The sequence below is a fragment of the Mauremys mutica genome, chromosome 2, assembly GCF_020497125.1.
Source record: "Mauremys mutica isolate MM-2020 ecotype Southern chromosome 2, ASM2049712v1, whole genome shotgun sequence".
Classification (NCBI taxonomy): Eukaryota; Metazoa; Chordata; order Testudines; family Geoemydidae; genus Mauremys; species Mauremys mutica.
The window spans coordinates 12768637-12791373 of record NC_059073.1 but is presented as its reverse complement, the minus strand read 5'-3'; the positions used below and the strand labels follow the sequence as shown (position 1 = coordinate 12791373).

General features: G+C 39.6%; 1 protein-coding gene across 8 annotated transcripts in view; it reads right to left on the bottom strand.

Annotated features, from left to right (window-relative positions):
- PTK2 (protein tyrosine kinase 2) overlaps positions 1-22737 on the bottom strand; it is a 377826-nt gene that overhangs the window by 178003 nt on the left and 177086 nt on the right. For all 8 annotated transcript variants that reach the window (XM_045007657.1, XM_045007659.1, XM_045007653.1 and 5 more), the window contains one exon: positions 19620-19707. In XM_045007657.1, the coding sequence (XP_044863592.1) occupies positions 19620-19707 (88 nt within the window). The remainder of the gene's footprint in view (positions 1-19619; positions 19708-22737) is intronic.

Sequence of the window (22737 nt, the reverse complement as noted above, 5' to 3'; positions counted from 1 at the left end):
CCAACAAGCCCTTTTGGGGTTCTTAAAAAAAAAAGAAGAGACATTGGGGGAAAAATACTGATGGAGGCTACTGCAGTACTGCATCCTTCAAAGAGGAGGACAGAGAGAGCTTCACTATTGTGGCTGACACCCCTACTATCTCCTGGGACCTTGGCCTTTCTGCATCTTGATCCTAAGGATTGTCCTAACCAGACCATATACCCCTCCCTCCAACACACACACACACACGTACGTACATACGTACATCTGTGTTCTCTTCCTTCCCCACATTATTTCTTTTCTTTCCTATCCCTCTCTTTTTTCCTTCTATCTAATAAGAGTCTGGCTTAGTCGGCCAAGACTGTATATTTTGCAACACTGCTGTAAGCCTGTGACCAGAAAAAGGAAACTAAATGCAGTGCCTTAAATAGCTTGATGCTGATGCAAGTTTGCCAGGTTTCAGAGTGGCTGGTAAGACTGTGCATGGTGCCTGTGTTTTTGCAGCAGTGAGATTGCACATAAAAGTCAACAACAGAGACAGAAACTGCATTTTCTATCGTTGCTGTTCTTTTCTCTCCTATTATGTGTGTTTGTCTTGTTTTGTCTTCTAAGAAACAGGATCAGACTTTAACAGCAGCAATGACAGCTTTAGCCCACCTCAACTAACTTCGTCTCTTTTCCTCAAAAGGATGGTTATTACCATCTTTAATACCATCTAACAGACTGTCAAACAAGGGGGTTTCTTTCTAAAAACTCTCTCTAGATAATAGGAAAGAGAATGAGGAATGTTGTAAAAATGAACGCCTTACTTAATACTTCACTTTTCAAATGCTTTAGCGGATTTTCCTTTGTTTTCTACATCTTTAATAAATGATTAAAATTATTTTTAACAGTGCGTTTGCCATGCTGCTCAGGTATATCAAACCCGGAGTCCTGTTTAATATTGGACAGTTATTGAGTTATGTTAATATCTTTGACTCTTTGGGCCCAGATAGTTCATCTAAATTAATATAAGACATGCCGTGAGTTACTTCCTGAAAGCTGACATACCACCAGCACAACTGGTGGGTGGACTGAGAGAAAGGAACTGCCATGCATACATGTTCCCTGCTCTTCCATCAAGCTAGAGAGCCCCGGATTCTGGGGTGGGAGTGAGAATGTGACTAACTTGTCCATATTGTGTATGTTTGGCACCTATGCTGTCCAAAGCTAAGCCTCTAGACGGTGAAGCTGAACTCTCGTGAAAGATGGGACATAGGTACAGGATGCCATGTGACCCAGGAGGATAAAGCATGAATGAACTGACACCTGTGAAGTCTTTCGGAGTTGACTGAATAAACTGTTCATTGATTAGAATCTGTCCAAAGAGAGGTAAGAATTGCTCCAATAAATTCAATGCTCTTCTTTTGAACTAAAATGGACTTCTCTGTGTTTGCACAGATTCCCAATGAAACTAAAGACTGAGCAAAGATGAGGTTGAAGTCAGTCCCTTCTGATGAAATTTCCCTGTCAACAGCCACTTGTCTAGGTAATGAAAGACTGTTGAGCCATGGCATTGAAAGCGTGCTGCCACTACTGAAAGAAACTTCATAAACACCAGAGGTACTGTTGCTAGTCCAAAGAGGAGCAACCTGTATCGATAATGGTTTCGACATATAGTGAACCTCAGAAATCTCCTGTGATGGGGTGGATGTCCATATGAAAATAGGCTTCTTTCAAGTAGAGAGCCAAGAACCAGTCGTCTCTGTTTAGGGACAGAATTATGTATACCAGAGTGACCATCCTGAATCTCAATCTGTGGACATAGGTGCTGAGTTGCTGGAAGTCTAAGATGGGTCTCCATCCTGCCTTTGTATTGGGGATGAGGAAATATTTGGAATAGAATCTCTTTCTCTGATGTTGAGGTAGTATCAGCTTTATGGCTCCCCACTGAAGTAGAGATTCTATCTCCTGAACGAGTATCATCTCATGAGATTGGTTCCTGAAAAAGGACAGGGAAGGGAGTTTTGTAGGGGGAGGAGAACTCTATGGTGTGGCAAAAACAAATAATATTGAGAACCCATTTGTCTGTTATCATTTTTCACATATAGAAAAAATGGGCTAGGCAGCCACCAAATTGAATTTCAGAGGTGAAAGGACATGGTATCTAGGTTAGTTTGCAGCTTTTTGAGGTTCCATCAGAAGTATTTCTTGACAGGAGGTTGTGGTTGGAAGGAGGAGTGTTCTTTGTTTCTCTGCATCCTGTTACTTTCATAGTGGTTCATATCCTCTTTGGTTGTAGGAGGAGTTGTGGTGATGGTCTAGACTTATAAGGGTGCCTGTGATAATTCCTCTTTGGTGCTGGTGCACATATCCCAAAGGAGTGGAAAGCTGCTCTTGAGTCTTTCAGTTAGCGTAATGACTCATCAGTCTTTTCGTTTAATAAATTATTCCCATCAACAGTGGGTTGAATTTCCTTGGGGAATCCCAAGGAGAAAAGCCAGGATTTGTGATTCATAATGATAGCAGCCACCACTGACCCTGAGTCTGTTTCATCTGCATCTACTGGAGGGATGTTCTACCCTTCTCAATAAGGACCTGAAATTGTGCATTATCCTAAGGAAGCTTGTTTCTGAATCCTGAAAATTCAGAGTAGTTGGCATAATCATACTTTGAAAGCAAGTTCTCATAATTGGCTATTTGGAATTGAGGCTGGTTGATGTAAATACCTTCCTTCTGAGGAGATCCAAACATTTAGCCTCTTTATCTGAAGATGTAGACCCTGTGTGCTGTTGCCTACTACGTTCAGTTAGCAGCTCGAACTACTGAAGAGTTTGGGGCAGGATGTGTGAACAAAAATTCTGCTTCCTTGACTGGGACAAAATACCCTTTCTGCCCTCTTGGGAGTAAGCGCACAGGTGGCTTGAGTATGCCACATGACTTTGGCAGGCTTTAGGATGGCTTCATTCATGGGGAGTGCCACTCTAATAGGTCCCACACTCTGTAAGACATCAAAGAGTCTGTGAGGTGTCTCTTCGATTTCCTCCAGAAGAATATGGAGGGTTTGCAACACTATTTAATATTTCCTGAAACTTGTTTGTGGTCATTTGGCAGATACAGTGAGGATGAAGCAACTGCCTTATCAAAAGATGATGATGATGATGATGATACTCCTGTTGGCACCAGCAGTACTCCTGGATCTGGCTCTTCCTCTTTCTCTCCCATGGGCTCCTTGGGGGTAGCTCTGGCAGATCTCTGGGAGCGAAGGGACTATGTGAGACCTTACTAATTCATGATATTGCATGTATGAGTCACATGGTCACCGTAAGGCCAGTGGGAGGAGAAGGTAGAGGAGGACCCAAGGCATAGGGTACCAACAGTCCTGAGTGTGGTACACAATTTTATAAGGTCATGAATTGGCCCAGGAGATTCTGGATCTGCTATCTGGGCTCACAGCTCTGGGCGAAGGTGATATTGGTCCCTTCCTGATGTCAGATTCCCAGAAGGAGTGGTCTCCAGTTCTAATGGTAGTGCTGTTGGTAATGCTGATGCTGAAATACATTAATTTGTAGATGGCGTGAGGGATTGATTTTTCTCAGAGTTAATGGATCAATGGTGTCAGAATCTCCCTTGTAAGGACTGGGTCCAATAGGAATGGAGACTCTGCCCCTTATGCCGTTGGTTTGGCACACAAGCAAATGAAGGGTGCAGGTGCACACCAATGGACACTACCAGCAAAAATCATGTGGTCTCAGATGCATGGAGTGTATGCATAATCCAGTGGAATACTCACAGGGACCAGCATTCAAAGAAGGAATTTCAGCTAACAAGACAAACTGACACAGATTGCAGGCAAGATGGCACTGAGTTGTTCTACCTTAAATAGGAAGGGAAAGAAGAAAACAGAAAGGGACAAGTCTTCATTTAAATTTGAACAGACATTATGATTAAGACAGATTCAATTTTACACATTAGAACCAAAGAGGGAACCTGTGTATGTACCTATAAAAAACATCAATCTGAATTTAACATAAAAACAAACTAATGAGAGAACAAAAACAGAAAGGAAACAAAGATGCAAAATACCTGAAAAGAAAACTTTGGGAAAAGGAAGGGTATGTTTGGCAAATCTGAATATGATTAAACTTCTGAGGTAAAGGACACAACAGCCAATAATGAACACATTCTAGTGGGCTACTTAAAAATAATTTCTGTTGTGCTGCAAATTTACACAATTTTTCAAAAATACACATTGAGATGTTCCTTGTTCCAAAGAATTTACAATCTAAGGTTCTGATCCAATGGGAATCTTATCACTGACTTGAATGTGACCTGGAGTGCATCTATATGCTTACCAGCTAGCAGTAAACTACATATGACGAGGATGATATACCCGCTCTCCCTGCAGAGATGTCCATCTCTGATGCCCCCTTCTACAATATAGAAACAATCACCATTCTTCTCTTGCCCAGTAGAAATCCCACATTCAATCTCTCTGCTGTCTGTCCAACCCTATCCCCCCAAAAACTATCAGGAGACAGCTTTCTTTAAAATAAGAGAAATACAAAGGGAAAACATGACTCTCTCCATTCTGTTTCCAATACCCAGTATGAATAGAAGAAATTTTCTCATCTGACTGGATTTTTTTTGATGGATTCCTTTCCTTGGGATGGTGGAAGACGAAGACAGGAAACGTGCTCAAGGTCTATAAAAAGCTCTAGGTAAGAACCTAACAAAAGCTCTGCTGTGTGTTGCACAATACAGTTTAACAAAGAAACAAAAGTTAAATGGAAGAGACTTATCAGGACATTTAATGCAAACCCCCAGGGGCCGGTGGAATATTTTTTCCTATAGTATATTTTCATGCTTTGTTCACTTATTATTGTTCATTATATTTTTAGTGATGACAATGTGCTCAGTGCTGCACAAGACAAAGATGAAGACAGTCCCCTGCCCTGAAAAACTTGCAGGTTAAAAGACACGTATACACAAGGCAAGGTGCACTGGCAAATTTAGGAGGAGATAACAACATGAGGAGTTTTATATGATGGTTATCATTATTACGAAGAGACAATTTATGGGTGTCGTGATAGTTTTAGCTCAACCGTTTCCACCACTTCCTTTCAGAGACTGTTCTATAGACTAAATCACCTGTCAATAACTTTCTTCCTCATATCTAGCATTCATTTTATTTCTCTGAATTTTACCCCCTTACTTTTATTTTTACCCTCAACCATTCCTCTCCTTCTAGATATTGACACTATTAAAAAATGCCATTAGACAAAGCCATGTGAAACTATAATTATCACAGAGTCCAAAGAAGCAGGTTAGGAGAAAAAGCGAAGGTTGATTTGCAGAAACATTATTGTTTAAAAGCTCCTATTACAACCAAGTAACTTTCCTCACCGCCCTCCCCCGCAGTCGAGAATAGTCTCTTTAGACCCCCCCCCTCCTCTGTTCTGGGATATCAGCTAAGGTAACCAAGCCTGTGGAGAAAAGGCAGAGGAGTACCCCATTAAAATGTAAAATACTACCATTATGCTCTCTCTTTCTTTATGACATTTTCTGGTATAACCTTTATAAAATATAAGGGGTCCTATTTTCTTAACATACCAGAATCTTTCCACATAACTCATGTAAATGCATGAAATGCATCTAATTTTGTAAAAAACAAAAACAAAACAGCAGCTCTAACACATTCCCATTGATTAAAAGTAACCTTAAAAGCACTCCAACAAAACCAACATGACCTTAACTTATTTATACCATGCTTTTGAAACAGGATGCTCTGGCAAGGATAAGATTAATGAAATTTGCAGTCACCTCAAAAGCTCCAGAGCCTCTGGTCTTAGCAATCAAGCATATAAAGATCAACACATTCTGCATTTGCTGTAGGACTCTGAAGTCAAAGTTTATAACACCACAAATCTATAATACAATGTTCTAGTAATAAATATGCACAGGGACTGTAAATATGTTACATCTTATTTAAATTAATCGATTCAGTCTACTTCACTAGAAAATTGTTCCTTTTTCTTCACATTTCTCTACCTGCATTCTACTGTACCAGCACATGCTTATCTGGACTTGAAGAGAAAAAAATATATTGAAAAAAGATTAAAGGAAGAAGCAAGAAATGAGTTTTCTATCTGCAAACGTAATGTTAAAACTAAGCATCCCTCCCTCAAAATTGTATCTGAACTATGCTTATATTTTGTATTCAGTTTTATAATCTAAAAGATGTCAGCTCTTTGGGAAAGGGAAAGTCACTTAGTATGTTTCTATAGTGCCTAGCACAATGGAGCCCCATTGGTTCAGTCTTCTAGGCATATATTAACACAGTATAAATTTAAACAATAATAACTGTAGTTCTGTTTGCTCACTGTCAGAGTGGCAAGCAAGGATACAGCTGAAGTCCATGGTTCAACAGCAGTTAACCCTCTAATGCTGGAAGTCAATGCCTAGCCTACTGCCAGTGAAGGGATACACTATGCAAAAAGCCAGATGCCTAGTATTAATGTGACTCCTTTTCAAAGACAGCAAATTAAAACGAAAAACCTTTCACTTGCCTAGGAGGCAAAAAGATTGCCTGTCTATACCAAGGACTTAATAAAACGACTACTCTCTCTCTCTCTCTCAAACAAAATAAAACCTGCAAAATTCAACATTATCCTGAGCCACTAGTGTTTCTAAAAGATTTAAAATTGCCATGTCCTACTGTTCTCTTAGAATTTCCATCACTTGCCTCCTACTCTTACCAGCAGCAAGTTCCACTCATCTGCTCCACTTCTATCAACCAGATCTCTTGCTGGTAGGAGAGAAGCTTTTATGGGAAACACGCTGCAACTTTGCTGAATGAAGGAGCCAGCTCCTAGAAGGGCTTTTCTCTCTCCTCTGCCATTGCCCCTCCACCCGTTTCCCACTGCTAGAATACAACATATCACCCTAGACATCCATATCCCCTTCTCACTCACAGCCCTGCCAGCACCCGGGACTTGCAGCAACCTCACAAGTTAGCCATGGAACTTTACTGTCTCCCCAAACTAGATCTCTAAAAGAAGCCAAGAATGACAAATATCTTCCCTGATGCACTGTCCCAGATTTGCAAATGTCTATTTTACTGCTTCCCATCTTATCAGTAGAATAACTCCCATCCCTACTTAAAGCAGGATAAAGAGGCAGGGGTGGGTAAGAGAAAACAGAACTTGAAAATATTTACAAGATCACCTGTCTGTAGTTTTAGTGGAAGTCAAAGCAAGTAATTTAAAAGCTGTACTGGGTGAGATGGGGTAACAATAGCCTTTAAGACTTTAGAGCCTTTTTTGAGCAATGGAAATGATCAAATATGCTCTTAAAGCAGAGAGGAATACAAGAGTGTGGACAAACTGGGATCCATGAGGTAGCATCTTTTCACATACTGCAGGCCAGCAGGAACCAGGCACATGCACAGAAAAGTTTTTTTTCAGGATCACTCTTACTTTTGGTGACAGACACGATCCAAGCATTTTTTCTTTACTTTCACTAATAAATTGCTGACTAGGCACTTCTGAAACTTTAAAGATTTATTATCAAATAATGGTCAAATTTCTCGCACTATAACTGGTTAGCAAATTCCATATGGCAAAACTTGTTATCACAATTGGAAGGGTGAGGAGTGTCTGTGATCGTGAACACTGAGAAATTAGTGAGTTGCCTCTATGACACATGATCTAAGAAGAAATCTAACACAGACATTACATTTTACCTACCAGCTGCTACTTTAAAAAGCCATCTGCTTTATTCTCCCACATACAATTTTTACATAGCTACAATATTTTGGGAAAATATTCACTCCAGACAGACATCTACAAACATCATCCTCTTTACAACACTGTTTGCAAGTGAAGTGAGAATTTTATAAAAGTGAAATAAAATTACTTTAGATAATGAGCTTTTTCTCCATTCCATCTATGGATTAAAAAAAATTGAGAAAACAACTTCTTTCTATTCTGCCATTATTATTTTGATTTCACTCTTGCATATATAATATAGAAAACAAATGTTTAATAAAATGATCCAATAGTTTGACTGGATTTTATCTGTTTCTAAACTAAATTGCTATAGAAATTCTTTGATAATGTATAGAACCAAGTACTTTGTCTCAAACTGTGCCATAGACTAGTATCTAGATCAGCCTTTTACGCTGGCTTTCCAACCACGTTCAAAGTCAGCAAGAAATTTCTGACAGGAAATATCCTCCATTTTTCCAGGGGGATGATTTAAAGATAAGAAGTGATCTATTTCTTGCTAAACTTCTGTGTCTACGACCCATTTATACCAGACTGCTTTCTTACAAGCACAGTTTTGAGAAACTGCTTTTCGTGCAGAGGAATACCTGAGTGAGTATATAGAAAGTTTAAAATTCAGCTGTAATAGTCAACACCACAGCATTTTAAAAAACATACACCAACAACAACAGTATCTTTCTGCACCACAAATACAAGGCAATCTAGAAATCAGAACTAAATTAGTTTAAAGAAGCAGGGGTGAGAGGAGAAGACGGCTACACTTTGTCTTTATAAAATGTCTTTCATCCAAAGATGTCAAAGTACTTTACAAAGGTAGACTGCAGATTCCAGCTAAAGTGAAACCAATGTTAAAGAAAAAAATCACAGATCTTTAGCAACTGTGATCCATTCCCAATAACTGTTGATACACATTATGACCACTAAAGCCCAGACAAAAATAGCTAAACTATTGCTGAGGCTGCCCAGCGTTCTCTTGTATCCAGATGAAATGTACCGAAGTGGTCTATTCATCTTCAGAGTATATCAGTAACAAACAAGCACATGCACCTAACGAAGTGGGTATTCACCCACGAAAGCTTATGCTCCAATACTTCTGTTAGTCTATAAGGTGCCATAGGACTCTTTGTTGCTTTTTATAGATCCAGACTAACACGACTACCCCTCTGATACTAGCAAAATACAGTGTTTCTTTGATTATGCTTTTAGATCTTAATCTGGAATAGAAGCATATGCTAAGTAAATGGTGCAACTAAGTCTGGCAAAGTTCATATTTGTATAAATAAAGGGACAGAGAGCATTAGCTTTTTAATAGTGCACCTTGCCATGAAAGACTGGAAGCAAGTAAGGGAGTTTAGGGGTTGTAGGCGCTTTTTTTTTTAAGAAAGTAATTTCCTTTATTTATATACCTTGTACTTTCCCACAACTCCTAGGATGCCATCTGTGACACTGGCAGACCAGGTGCCAGCTCATGTCAAGATCCTTAGGCTTCACTGAACACTGACAAATGTATAATTGGAAACTAGTCTGGCTTGTCTGTGTGTTAGCGTTGTTAAAATAGATATTAGAGCTAAAAGAATGCATTTAGACTTTATGGAATACTTGAAGAATGCTGGATGTATTAATCCTACTTATAATATCTGTATCCCGTGTTATAAGGTAATGCTTAAATGTTTGCTCTCTAACCATAAAAATGTTTGCTAAAATTATAAACTCCCACAGTCAGGAGAGAAACATTACCAAGTGTGAAATATTAGTTTACTCCATAACATATTATCTTCTGCCCATCAGGAAGGACTACTGAATCCAAATGGGCTACTGTGGAACAATGACTCTGTTGACTGCTTCCCTCCCACATGAAGAGGTTACATGCAGAAGTGCTTGTCCAATGATCCTGGATTCTGGGGTGACGGGATTAAAATCCCTGACAAGAAGAAACTCAATCTTTTACGCAGTCTGGGCTCTGAGGTAAAAGATTCCTAAACATAAGCAAGAGATCCGCATGCTGCTTGGCATGGGTCAGCTCTAGAAGACATAGAGAACTGCTTATTATAGAAGCTTATATTACCTTTTAAAATCTAAGACTATAACTCATTTGTGTTTGTATATTTCCTGTTCTAACCTTGTAAATAACTCATTTCTCTTCCCTAGTTAATAAATCCTTAGTTTATTACAGGACTGGCTATAGGAGTTGTCTTTAATTTGAAATCTGAGTACAACTGACCTGGGGTAAGTGACTGGTCCTTTGAGACTGGGAGTAACCTGAATATTGTGTTTTTTGGTATAAAGTGACCATCTATCACATAGTCCATCTTGCCTGGGTGTCAAGATAGATTGGAATGCCCAAGGGGATGGTCTGTGACTCCATGGTAAGGCTGCTATAGTGCTTTAGGAGTTCACACTTTTTACTGGATGGGTGAAACCTAATTATAGAACATACAGCCAGCTTGGGGTTTCTGCCCTGAGTTTGGCACTCATTTACCAGACAGCATGACATTCCTAAGAATCCCAATGAATTTCCTTGTATGTTTGACTGATTCTTAAAATTTCTGATTTTATAGCAGGGGACTCCAGAGTACATTTACAGATACTTTAATATCAGTCTGAACAGCTGACCTCATTTTCATCTACTTTCTACACTATCATTTATGTCGGCAAAACTTATGTCGCTCAGGATGTGTAAAAAACATCTCTGAGTGACATAAGTTTTGCCAGCGTAAGCGGTAGCGTGCACCGCACTATGTCAGCGGGAGAGTGTCTCCTGCCGACATAGCTACCACCACTCATTGAGATGGTTTTATGACAGGGGTCGGCAACCTTTCAGAAGTGGTGTGCCGAGTCTTCATTTGTTCACTCTAATTTAAGGTTTTGCGTGCCAGTAATACATGTTAACGTTTTTAGAAGGTCTCTTTCTATAAGTCTATAATATATAACTAAACTATTGTCGTATGTAAAGTAAATAAGGTTTTAAAAATGTTTAAGAAGCTTCATTTAAAATTAAATTAAAATGCAGAGCCCCCAGGACCAGTGGCCAGGAACCAGGCAGTGTGAGTGCCACTGAAAATCAGCTACCGTGCCGCCTTTGGCACCCGTGCCATAGGTTGCCTACCCCTGTTTTATGATGTTGACAGGAGAGCTCTCTCCCATCGGCATAGCGTAGCTACACGAGTAATCTTACAGTGGCGCATCAGTACAGCTGTGCCGCTGTAAGTTCGCTAGTGTAGACATCCGCTAACAGAACAAGTTAACTGCAAGGAGACATACAGTAGAACCTCACAGTTACGAAGATCAGAGTTACGAACTGACAGGTCAACCACATACCTCATTCGGGACTGGAAATATGCGATAAAGCAACAGCAGAGACCAAAAAATTAAAAAAAAAAAGTAAATACAGTACATTACTGTGTTAAACGTAAACTATTAAAAATATAAAGGGAAGTTTAACAAAATATTTGACAAGGTAAGGAAACTGTTTCTGTGCTTGTTTCATTCATATTAAGATGGTTAAAAGCAGCAATTTTCTTCTGCACAGTAAAGTTTCAAAGCCGTATTAAGTCAATGTTCAGTTGTAAACTTTTGAAAGAACCACCCTAATTTTTGTTCAGAGTTACGAACAACCTCCATTCCTGAGGTGTTCATAACTCTGAGAGTCTACTGTAAGTACTTTTCCTCCTCTCCTCCCCATTTTACCTCAACATAGGGAAGTTATGCCCTATGCCCTAAAATTTTTGCTTTACTTTGTTCTATATTGGTACAGTACCAAGCACAACTGGGTCCTGATTCAAGACTAGGGCTCCCAGTACTACAGTAATACAAATAAATAACAATAATAGTTTCAGTTGGAAAATATGGTGTGCTTTCTGTCCTAATCTGTTGTGTAGTATTACTGGCATCCATTGGACATTTCATAAAATGTTGAAAGCGCTAAATGAATGTATAGTGAGGCAGGCCAAGGGGTCATTACCTTTTCATGGCCACAAATGCCAATTCATCGGTAGTAACGAGTGTAGCCCCTTTAGTTATCCTCAGTAGCCTCCCATTCAAATCCTGAATGGCTGGTATCTCAAGATTCCAGCCTAACATATTTGGGCTGCAGAAATCTTAGGCAAAAATCTATGGTATTAGTCTTAATTTTGTCCATTCTCCTTAAAAAATAGTCTGCTGCTAATGTCATGAGTAATTTACTTTTCAGGAGCCACTTTAATGAGCTGTTTAATTACTACACCAACAACTTCTAAAATGTGATGTCTTTACCTCTCCACTACATGTATGTGCCTCCTCCCCCTTTGCCCATCTAATACAAGATTCATTACATGTGGCAAGTCTACATTAGGGCAAATTTAAGCCTCAGTCTTTTTAAGCAGAGTTAAAAGCACAGATTCTGAATTAGAATAACATTCATCTGCCATCTGCCCTCAGCTGCTGCTGCTCCTCCTCCTCCAAAGTCCAAGTCTCTATATTAACTGGAGTTGATCTTTGACATCTCTCACTTATTTCACAAACCCCTATGTTAATAATAAGGACATTAGAGATTAGGAAAAAATCAACTCTTGACAAGGTATTGTTTGAGACAGAATGGCTAAAAATTATCCCTTCTGTCAGGGTGGGCAGATCTCCAGATGTCACTGTAATATATGCTGCTGCTTCTCAAATCTTTGATAAAGTAGGACTATACACTCGGGAACCATATAGCACTGAACCTACGGGACATACTCTGCTAACTGCTAATTTTATACTGTTCCCCTCCCCCATATTGAAGTTCTCTTTTCTAGTTCAAATAAGCATCAAGACCAGTGTGAGACTCTATCGCTCCATTTCTTGCCTGACACACATTTCATATAGTTAATCTAGTATCCAGAATAACACAATACTCATCTTGCTGAAGATCTTTAATACAAATGAAGGATATTGTCTATGCGACATGAATGTCCATACAGACACAATTATGTTTCCAAATATGCTGTATCTAGCACCTTTAAAAACATAAAATAAGGGGAAAAACAGGTAATATTTAACAGCTGATGCAAGCTAGACTTGACAAAGTCTCATATTAACTGGAATTAACATTGTGCTACTGTCATGTATGTCTTTCTCAATCAGTAAAAAAACCTAGTGTGAATACACTTTGTGTAAATTCTGACAACTCAAGCCACTAGACCAACTTCTGACCTGGTGTAAATAGGCACAACTTTAAAATCAAAGCACGCATTTGCCCCAGGATTGAATTTGGCTAGGAATCTAGTAAACAGCAAATAAATACACAGTAGTCAGACTGCTAGTATATTGCACAAACACTGTGTTACTGGAAAACAGAGATGTTTTATACAAAACACAAAAGAGGTATAAAATAGCTTATATTACTATATAAATCAAACCTATTTTGGTGGGGGAAGGCAGATGGGGTTTTGAGATTGTTGACTCACAAAATTCCTACTGTAATGTTTATTTTCCAAATATAATGTTTAATGTATATGCTTTAACCTCTTCAAAAAGATATTTTACTTATAATTATTCTTATAAGCTGTTAGCAGCAGAAAGGTGATGTTTAGTTTGATTTATCTTTTTTTTTTTTAAGCAGCTGCAAGCCTCATATTTATGAACACTTCCCTTTAGGGCATACTTTATGTGTCAGTCAGCAGCCCTTTATGCACATCTCTTTTATGGGGTATCAGTGCTGGTCATAATATAGAGCTCCTCTGAAGATGTCTTTGATTGGCCTTGATTTTCCTTATAGCTTTTATTGTCATCAAACAAAGTCATTTGGTCTAGGCTTTCTATTTTTATCATCACCAAAGTTAAGAGATGTTAATACTTAATTAGGTTAAGCAGTCCTATTCCCTGCCAGCGCTGCTATTTTTCAATACCCTACAGCTTTTACAACCAAGCTTTATAAAAAGCTTTAACGGAGAAGTTAAGTAATGTTAAATCTAATCTGAAATTACTGTAACACGCAGAAATAAATATTGTAAATGTTTACAAACTGTTTACTTTAGATGATACATTTCTACATCACAGTACAAGAGATGCTGATTTTCATTTCAGAAATAGAATTGTAAATATTTTAAGAGCTTTAAAATTATACTGGTTCTTGATATAGAGACTGTTGTAACTGAACAGCTAAAAGTTGAAATGAAGCTCTGCAACTGTTAGAAACTTCACTTCTTCATACAGTTCCATAATGTTGTTTCCAAGAATTACTTCTTTTAAAAAAATCATCAAGATATGTATATTTCAAACTAAACACCACTGCTCAATCTCAACACCAAATCACATGTTACCATGCTGGACAGTATATTGTTTGATCCTTCAAATGTCGACATTTGAAAGGTATGAGCAGGGATATGTTTGGGAAAAAAATGCTCTGAAATACTAATTTAACCCTGAACGAAATGCACCGGACTAGGAATATTTTAGAGGGAAATATATGGCACACACTGTGTTAAGTCAGGGACTATTTCTCATAAAATAGGCATAACTGGTGAGTAATGAGGTGCATTACAAATTATTTTAAAATGACAAATTATCCTCAAAGATCCACAATCCGATATTCCTCTACATGCATAGCTTTGACTATCATCTTTATGATAACTTTCAAATCTATGTCTCCCCCAGACGAAGCCTCCATCTCACTGTTTCTAACATCTAATGGACGTCCAGGGAGCATCTGAATCCTGCCACTTTTTCCTATGTGACAGGATACAGATCGAGCCTCTCCCGTGTCCAAACTACTAAAACTTTTTCTGAGGGCCTCATCTCACATCTTGACTACTGCAACCTTTGGGTGCTACTCCACTATTATTTAGTGGAGTTATATTGCAGTATCATCTACAAGCCCCTGTCACGGACCAGCACCCCACTGTGCTAGGGGCTGTACAAACACAGAACAAAAAGTCGGTCCCAAATATCCAATACATTTTAGACATTAGTAATTCAAAGAATTCCCTATGATGCCCAATTCAAGCTCCACCACAAATAACACACTGTAAGAAGCAGAAGTAGTGTTAAATGTAGGCTGGATAGGTGGCTGCCTAGGTCAAGGAAGCACTAGGCTTTGGGAAATGTTCCACTGCAAAGAAGCCATCTGACTTCTCTGTGACAGGCAACTGGGCAGCCAGAAACCAAATTACTGTTCTAGTTGACAGCATAGGAGAGGTGGGGAAGTTGTCTGGTAAGAGGAATTACAAGATTGCAATGGGATGGAGAAAGTAAAGATGTCGGGCCTGGACGAGAGGTAAACAGAAGGACTGGGGACCTGCTTTGCAGAGTCAAGCAGAGGGTGGGGAACAGGTGCCAAAAAATGTCTTCCCATAGGCAGCAAATATACCCAGGACTGACCATCATTAACAGACTTTTGTACAAAAGTATGGAACAAGGTAAAAAATTTCCACTGTACAAGGCCCTTCCCTAAGTCAAGAGCAGTAGGGACCAACATAAAGGTGATGAACATATAAGAACCTAAACAGAAGGGGTTTGTAATGCCTGGTGGGGAAAAGGGTGATATACAGAGTTCCCTATTACGGAGATACCTTGGAGGAAGGAAAGCTATAATGGGTTTACATTTTCCTGCACATTGGAGGACAAAGCCCAAACCCCAGTTGAAAGAGATTTAAGACCCTTTTGCTAGCATAGGAAAGCCACAAGCCAGCAGGAAGTAAAGGTGGGGCAGAGCCAAGGAAGCCCAGCAGGCAGTCAGCGAAGTTAAGAGAATCAGAAAGGTTGCTCTTACATTTTTATTTTGCCATTTCCTAAGGGACAGTCAGTTAAAAATGGTTTTAATTGCTGCTTCAATGTGCTATAAAGGACATCTAGAAATAAACAGTGTGAGAGGACAAGTGGCACAATCAAATATTTCTACCTACGCTCCAAGTTTTACTGAGAGATAACCATCAACCCAGCTACAAGCCACTGTTGCTCAACCTTCCTTATGCCTATTGAACTGTAACCTCGTTCTATTCCATAGCCAATACAGATCAGCAAAGAGTAGATTTGGATATTCTTCAATACTCTTTATATGGAGAAAAATATTTTTCTGTTAAATTACTAACTTCAAATAGGAGACTAAACTAGATGGGTAATTTTAGTAAAATATAGTTTAAAATTGTAAGGATAGAAAGAGCAGGAAACCTAACTTTAGATCAAGACTGAAATGTAGTCATTCATTAAACTCCACAACTCACGTCAATATTTTACACAGCCAGAAAGCCAAGAAGTAGAACGCAAGATTACACAGAAATGTTCCAGAGAGAAGCATGCAAAATAGCAGTGCTTACACTGTTACTCATCAGAGCACTTTGTGCTAGCATATGTGTATTTGAACAACAAATCAAGTCACTCATGGGGTAAACAGTCAAACTGCACAGCATTTAAAGGCAGATGCTGGAACTGCTTCTAGGAGGTAAAGGAAAACTTTCTGACAATCAAATGCAGCTGTTTCAGTGTGCACTGTGAACCTGATCTCATGCTTGGTATTATTTGAAAGCAGCCACGGATAGTGTTACATTGAACAGTAAATGAAACAGTGTTTGCTATTCTGAATCAGACCACTGGTTTGTCAAGTTCAGCTATTGGCCATAGCCAATAATCTGATGGTTCAAAAGACAACTTTCTATACCTTCATGAGCATAATGCACCTAAGCCAAACATGCAATGGCAAATGGGGATTCTTCCTGACCACTATAAGTAATATCTTACCATGAAAGACTGAGATTTGATTACTCTTATCACAGCTAGTATAACTACACAAACTGATCAGAATTCTTAGCACTAATGTAGAATTTTATAGGCTTGATTCAGTCTAGAGATACTTCAGTTTCCTCTACATATCCCAGGGCACTGAGCCACTGGCAGCAAACTGTCTGCCTGGATTGATCCACAATGATTCAAAGACACCCACAACCCATACTCTGCCAGGACCTGGAGCCAAAAGGGGTGTAGCAGCTGCTCTTTGAGAAAGCCTGAGAGATAAGCTGAATCATGAATGGTGTTTCAGGAATAAACTATTGCTACCTTCCCCTATGGAAAGAGAGGGACAAATCCTCTCTGGGGTTCAGGTACAAATGTTAACTGTACGTAACTAAAATACAGTGGAAAATAACCTACAGAAGGAAAGACAGGTAAGTAGTACAATCGCCATTATACAGATATAGAAACATATGGATAGACTATTAAACTAAGCTTAAAAATCATCTGTGTCTTGGAAGCAGTTAACTGCACCAGAGAAGGGCACTCCTGTAATTCACTTGGGGTGCAAACAAAAGCAACAGACACTGGGGGAACAAATTCAGGATTTGCAAGAGCAGATAACAACCCCCACTCTTCTTCCACAGCCAGGACAAAAACCTGGGTGTAAGGGTTCCCAACTGTTTAAACTTAGGGAGCCCTACCCTTTGCTCAGAGCAAACAATATCCTTTTTTCCTTCTTCTCAGTTTGCTTAATTTGCTGCTGTTAGCCTGTACTTTAAACCAACTTCACAGGGTTAATTGGTTGCTTTCCACCCCACCCCTCTCTCTCACACTTCTGTTTTTCTGACGTATTAGTGGAGGGTATTTTGGATACTTATATGAAATGTTATTTTTGGACAAAGCATGACAGAGATCTGCTGTATTCCACTGTAATTTTTGGAGTGCAAGATCCATGGGTGACCATAGAGACAAATGTTTTACTGCCTTTTAAAACAATCCCAAGAGGAGACCTGCACAAACGCTTTGTCTCCAGTTTGAATGCTGGGGGAAGAGAACACAAATCCCTGTTCATGAGAAATTGTATCCCTAAGCTGCTTGAACTCTGAGTCTAAGATTTCTAAACATAAGCAAGGGGTCCCCAGCTGTTTAGCTTGGTTTAGCCCTAAAGGACATATAAAGCTTGCATATTACAGCAGCTACTATCGTCTTTTGGAACCTAAGACTGTATTCTCGTTTGTGTGTGTATGTTTACCTGTTTTAACCTTGTATATAACTCTCACTAAAGGCTTATTAACTAGACAAAAGAAATGTGTTTACTATAGGATTGGCTACAAGCATTGTCTTTGGTGGGAGATCTAGGAAGTACTTGACCTGAGATAAGTAACTGGTCCCTTGGGACTGGGAGTAACCTGAATATTGATATGATTTTTTGGTGCAAGGGACCACCTATCACAAAGGCAGGCTTGCCTGGGTGGCAAGACAGACCAGAGTATCCATGGTGACTGTCTGTTACTCCATGTTAAGGCTGTTATAGTGCTTGAGGAGTTCACACTTGTTATTTGGATAGCGAAATCTAAGTATAGAACTCACAACCAGCTGGGATTTAATAACCCCAAAACTCTCAACCAGTTTTGTGCCCTGTTCCTTGCCTGTGTGCCCTGAGGTTGGCATTCACGGTTGTGAGTCACTCCAGATAGCTTGACAACAAGGACTAAAGCTAATCTTGGGAATCTCAAAGGACAACCTGCACAATTTTGTTTTATTTCTTTAAAGGGAGTGAGCTTGTGCTCTTTTTTGCTTTCTTATGTGGAAAAAAAGCCTGGGACATTTTTTATGGGTTCTTTTATTGCCTTTTAGTAAATCTTGAAATACAAGACATGTCAAATCTGGCCTTCCTGCTTTTGGTAGAAATCTTCTGGGGAGGAGGTCTCAGAACAGGGTGTATTGTGAGCTTGCATGGGCGGAGCTTTGCCAGAGGGATGGAAGTGTGGAATCTTTCCTCAACACATTTATTAGTCATTGGAGTTAAAAAAAACCTTCCAAACACCGTGGATAAAAATCTGTTCCCCTTTCAATGCTCCATAAAGATTCAAAAGGGGCACAAATGCATTTTCCCTTTTTACAGGTCACCTTTAAACTAATTACGTGAATTAAGTAGTTCTTTTCAGTGGTTGCAGCTGTAACTTGTTACATGCACAATATAGGAATGTTGTGTAATACATAGCTAAGAAAAACAACTGTCAGTAGCAATTAAGTTATTTGTTAAACACTGACAGTACTTCAGTGATGTGCATTATCAACATCACAGCAATCAAACATATTGCAACAATCCTGTATGATGAGTAGGCAGCATCAGAATTTTTAGGGGCTGAGTTTTCATACGTTGTTAGGGCCAGAAGGGAATTTTATGATCTTCTAGTCTGAATTCCTGCAAAACACAGGCCAGAATTTCATCCAGTAACTCCTGCAACTGGAGGAAACTATTCTTTCTACAATAGAGGGACATGTTTTCACTTAAATCTTGTCTGTCTAAAGTTAGGTACCTAAATCTGTACTTTGCCACTTAAATAACCATCTTAAGCAACTACCTGTTAATTCAGACATCAAAATATGGATTCAAATGCTTAATTTCAAACATATCTGAAAATTGGGCCCTAGATAACAGAGACAGACAGACAGCCCAAATCTGAAAATAAACCTGAGCCCTTAAGGACTGTTGTGAGGGTTAGTCTTTCAGTACACATTTTTGTGATCATTGCTAAATATTATCAGAGGTGGAGAGTCTAGCTGCAGAATGCTTGAAAATCCAGAAAATACCATTTTGTATTTAGGTTGAGCAATTAATACATGTATATGAATACATTAATATACACAAAACAGGTCATTTAGTTATATTTTCAAATATAATGGAAACAAATAATTTAATAAAATGAGAAATATGAATAAAAAACACCCATGTGAACTGTAAATTGCATCCAAGTTGTGAAAACATCTGCCAAAACACACCCCCTGGGGTAAGTATTCCTCATCACTTCCCAGTGAGAAAAAAGTGACTCTCTCTTCTATTTCTATTTAAATGCACAATAATATGATTTTTGTAATTTTCTGTTCCTGCTGCAACTTGTTCCCTGTATAAGCAAAACAAACTTTCAGGATTGCAGATGAGAAAATAAACAATAGTCAAAATAAATTTACCTGCTGATAGAAAAAATTTAGTGTTGGCTTGTCCTCAGTAAACTGATTCAGAAATCCTTTTGGTAAATATCGGATTCGCAATTCATATCTAAAAAGAAGGAAAAAAGGATTACATTCATAATGCAAGGAGAGTAAGTCTTCATCACTGTAGCTTTTAAAGAACAGGTTCGACAAGGATCTGTCCTGGATGGTCTAGGTATACTTGGTCCTGGGCTCAGCACAGGTGTCTGGACTTGATGACCTCTCAAGGTCCCTTCCAGTCCTACATATGATTCTATGATTAGAATGTAAAAAAAAAACAAAAAAAACCCCCAAACCTCTATAATTTGCAAGTGCTCTTAAAATTTTATTAAAAAGCAATTACAATTTAAATTAATTTAATTAAATGGGAAACCATCATTTTGACAGCCCAGTAATACTGAGGTTCAGAGGAAAAAGTATACCTGGCACTATGTTTACTGGAAACCCTTCATCTCATCAGGGTGGTTTGGAAGGAAAGAGCTTTGGCAATTCTTATGAGTGGGAAGCATGGGGAGGTGAGTAGTAGGTTTGAACCTCTTGCTGTAACAGATAATTATGTTTTCCTGATGGGCTTGCAGGTCTATACTGGTTCAAAGAGGCTGTTATCAGGACTGAGGTATTGACTTCACAGACCTGGATGGGCTGCCAGGCCTTGCTATAGGTGCTGTAGGTAGTGGTAGCAGCTGAAGCGAAGATGATGGACTATTGATCTGAGCAAGTAACAATTGTTGTTTCTTGGTGAGCACAAGCATGAATGTTTAATGCACTGTTGGCAAAAGTGAGTAGACAGGTGCTGTTCCAAGTGAAAATGGCAACTGGTATAGCCCATCAGGGAGCCACAACCTGTGCATTAGCCAAAGGCTCATTTTCAGCTGGAAAAGGCTCAATCTCTTATCAAATAAAGGTGCTGCAATATCTACTCCTGGGACTACCCCAATGGAATTGCTGGGATTTACCTATAGGAGGATTTCACAACAGATAGGCATATCCCATATTAGGGTACTAAGGTGCATGTAAAAACTAAAGTTTTTCTTTTGTTTATAAATAGTAAAACCGTTTGGAAACTGATTGGGTATTATTAATTATTGGTACTGCAGTGGCATCTAAAGAATCCTATCAGGTGGTCCCTACCCCTAAGATCTTAGAATCTAATAGTCTCATTCAGCGTAAACCCAGCATATCACAAACAGCACAGCATTTTAGCAAGATGGCCAACTATATAGTCTTTGTAATTAGAAACATTTTGAAACAATATATTTAATGGTTTGTGCATAGTAACAAGCTTTTGTTGTGAAATTTCATATTGCTAGTTTCAGCAGGATCGGAAAGACTGCTTAGCAACTTGAAGAAAATAATGTTAAGGATTACAAGTTAAGGCACACATACCTGACAAAGACAAAGTTATTGACTAAAATCACATTAACTTGTTTGAATGTGTAATGAATCCCAACCTCACAAAAATGGCAAACAGTTATAGAATTTTGATTTGCTGTGTTGCCTATTTCTACTGTTGAATACTCAGTCTATGGTGAATGTATCTATTGGGTTATCCGGGAGAGGTGGCGGGCGGAAGCCCGCCCCATGCTAACGGAAACCCCCCCCCCAGCCTAAGGGGAGCTTCCACAGGGCCTCAGAAACCCACTAATTGCGGGGGACAACTAATAAAAGAACAGAGACAGGAGTGCGGTCAAAGGGCCTATGGTGAATGTATCTATTGGGTTTCCAGGAAATGGGGCGGGCGAGCCCGCCCCATGCTAACGGCACCCCCCCCAGCCTAAGGGGAGGTGCCACAGAGCCTCAGAAACCCACTAATTGCGGGGGACAACTAATAAAAGAACAGGGACAGGAGTGCGGTCAAAGGGCCTATGGTGAATGTAGTGGGGTGGTTACCCGCTCCTGCCCTGAGGGGTTTAAAAAGCAGCCCTGGAGAGGGCTGCAGCTCTAAAAGCTGGGCTGACTGGGGAAGCAGCTGCAGCTGGGCCACGCCCCAATCAGGCCACAGCTAGCCTGTATAAAAAGGCTGTGAGCCAGGAGCCCAAACAGTCTTCCTCCTTCTGTAGAGGGAGAAGGGCCTGGCTGCAGGGAGCTAGAGGCAGGATACCTGAGTGGAGCAAGGCTGGGAAGCTCCCGCCTGGAAAGCCCCAGGCTGCGGCCTAGCAGAAGGCAACAGGTACTGGGGATTGCAGAGGGCAGCCCAGGGGTAGATAAAGGCAGCAGGTCCAAACTCAACCTTTGCCTATGATGAGTAGGCTGATACTGCAGTCTGCCCCAGGGCATGGGGGCTAGATGATGACTGGCAGTAGCCTGATACTAAGGCGAGGTGGGAATAGTGGGTGGGGGTTCCCCTGGGAGGGGGAGACCCTGAGAGAAAGGGGTTACTGCCAGGGGACAGCAACCCAGGTAAAAGGGACACTGAGTCCTGGGAGGGACATGGGGGCCAACAGCAAGTAGTAAGGCGGATCACCGGCCTGCAGAGGGTGCTCTGGGCTGGAAATTGAGCTAATTCCCTAAGAGACCAGCAGGAGGCACCGCAGGGGTGAGTCCGCATGCTTACAGTGAATAATATATGTAAACATTTTATTATACATATAAAACTATGGATTTACAATACTCAGTTATTTTTTTCATGATATTTTGAGGTTCTCTTCAAAAACAAAGTGCATGCTCAGTCTTTGGCATAAAATGAAAAACTTTTTTTAAAAAAATCAATGAATCCTCAGACATATAAAAAGACTGCTGCATGACGCACAGCAAGATATAAACAAAAATAGTCCTTTTTTCCAACCAAAAAATAAGACCTGTAGCATGTGTGGGCTCATGTCTGGAGAGGGAAGGTAGTGTCATCCATACCTTGTCCAAAATCAGGAAAACTGAAGGAAGTTTATTTCTCCATTGGAAAAAGCCAAATCACCACTACACTACACTACTGAGTCAAATGTAGAACAAAGCAAATTTCCTGTTTAAAAAACAACTATTTTCCCTCTTTTCTCTTTCCTTGTCTTATTTTGCCCTTCTATTATATATCTTGATATATCTTCAGTCTTCATCCACATACTAGCTTTCTGGATTTTAAATTTTGTAGAAGTTTTCATTTCTC